The following is a 1,042-nucleotide window of genomic DNA, read 5'->3' as shown; positions in this document are numbered from 1 at the left end:
GTTGTCAGAAAAATAGATTTTATACAAAGTATTTAAATTCAATGGTTTTTAGGTGATTTTTTTTTTTGCATAAAAATAATAGTTGTCACTTTGATATGAAACTCATGTTTTTTTTACTTTGGAATTAGAGTTGTCAGATTCGATGAGTTTTGATATGAAACTAATCTTTCTCGTTGAGTTTTAATATGAAACTAATCTTCTTCGATGGTTTTAATATGAAAGTTATCTTTTTCCAGGAGAATTGGGCCTACATTGGCAGATCCGATGAGTTTTGAAGTGAAACTAATATTTTCTTGAGAAATGGGCCCATGTTGCTAGCAATTCGACCAACCCACCAACCATCGTTTGCAAAATCATCCACCTTCTGGCTGAGAACAAAGTCACTAACATCAACAGGCTTTGGCCTTTTTTTATCGGCCGTCACAAACTCTCTAAGAAACCCGGAATGATCATCTTCGAGCAGGGTACGGAACTGAACGATGTAGGTCTTCTTCCCAACCCGTGACACTATGTTGCCATCATAAAACGAACCGACGAACCCGGAACCCATATCAACAACTTCAATCCTATCACCTCTCTTAAATTTCATTATTTTACAAGATATCTATATTGAAATGGAAGAACATGTTTCATAATATAACAAGGTTATACACATTATTCGGATTTATAATACTTTAATGAAAATCAACGGAGGAGATAAAATTCAGAGGTAAATTATCATTTCTTTTAATTTTTTTTGAGTTTTTTTTTATAAATTTATCGATTTTTTAAAAACTTTTTTGAAAATATCGGACAAGACTAACTTCACTGCAAAAGTATCTTTTTTTTTGCAACTTTTTGGAAAGTTCACGTAGGAGACGAAATTCACCTGAATGCGTCTGAGGCGATGCATTTAAAAAAAACGCGAATTTTGTCTTTTTTGCATACTCACGGGGCCTATAACTTTAATTCGAAAACCATGGTTTTTCAAGAAAATATTTTTGCTAGAAAACTATCGGCGCAGACAGATTTGGGAGCAACTTTCACGTTACCTTTACACGTG

General features: G+C 33.6%; 1 protein-coding gene across 1 annotated transcript; it reads right to left on the bottom strand.

The window, feature by feature from the left end:
• Window positions 1-247: 247 nt before the first annotated feature.
• LOC143604128 (protein AGENET DOMAIN (AGD)-CONTAINING P1-like) lies at window positions 248-589 on the bottom strand. Its single transcript, XM_077080705.1, has one exon. The coding sequence runs from the start codon at window positions 587-589 to the stop codon at window positions 248-250; it is 342 nt and encodes a 113-aa protein (XP_076936820.1).
• Between the last annotated feature and the right edge of the window lie 453 nt (window positions 590-1,042).

Source organism: Bidens hawaiensis, unplaced genomic scaffold (genome assembly GCF_021521415.1).
Source record: "Bidens hawaiensis isolate Kalapana, Puna unplaced genomic scaffold, B.hawaiensis_p1.1 tig00064007_1, whole genome shotgun sequence".
NCBI lineage: Eukaryota > Viridiplantae > Streptophyta > Magnoliopsida > Asterales > Asteraceae > Bidens > Bidens hawaiensis.
This window is presented reverse-complemented; position numbering and strand designations above follow the sequence as displayed.

Coding starts and splice junctions, on each gene's coding strand:
- LOC143604128 (XM_077080705.1), bottom strand. CDS start 589: ATGAAATTTAAGAGAGGTGATAGGATTGAAGTTGTTGATATGGGTTCC.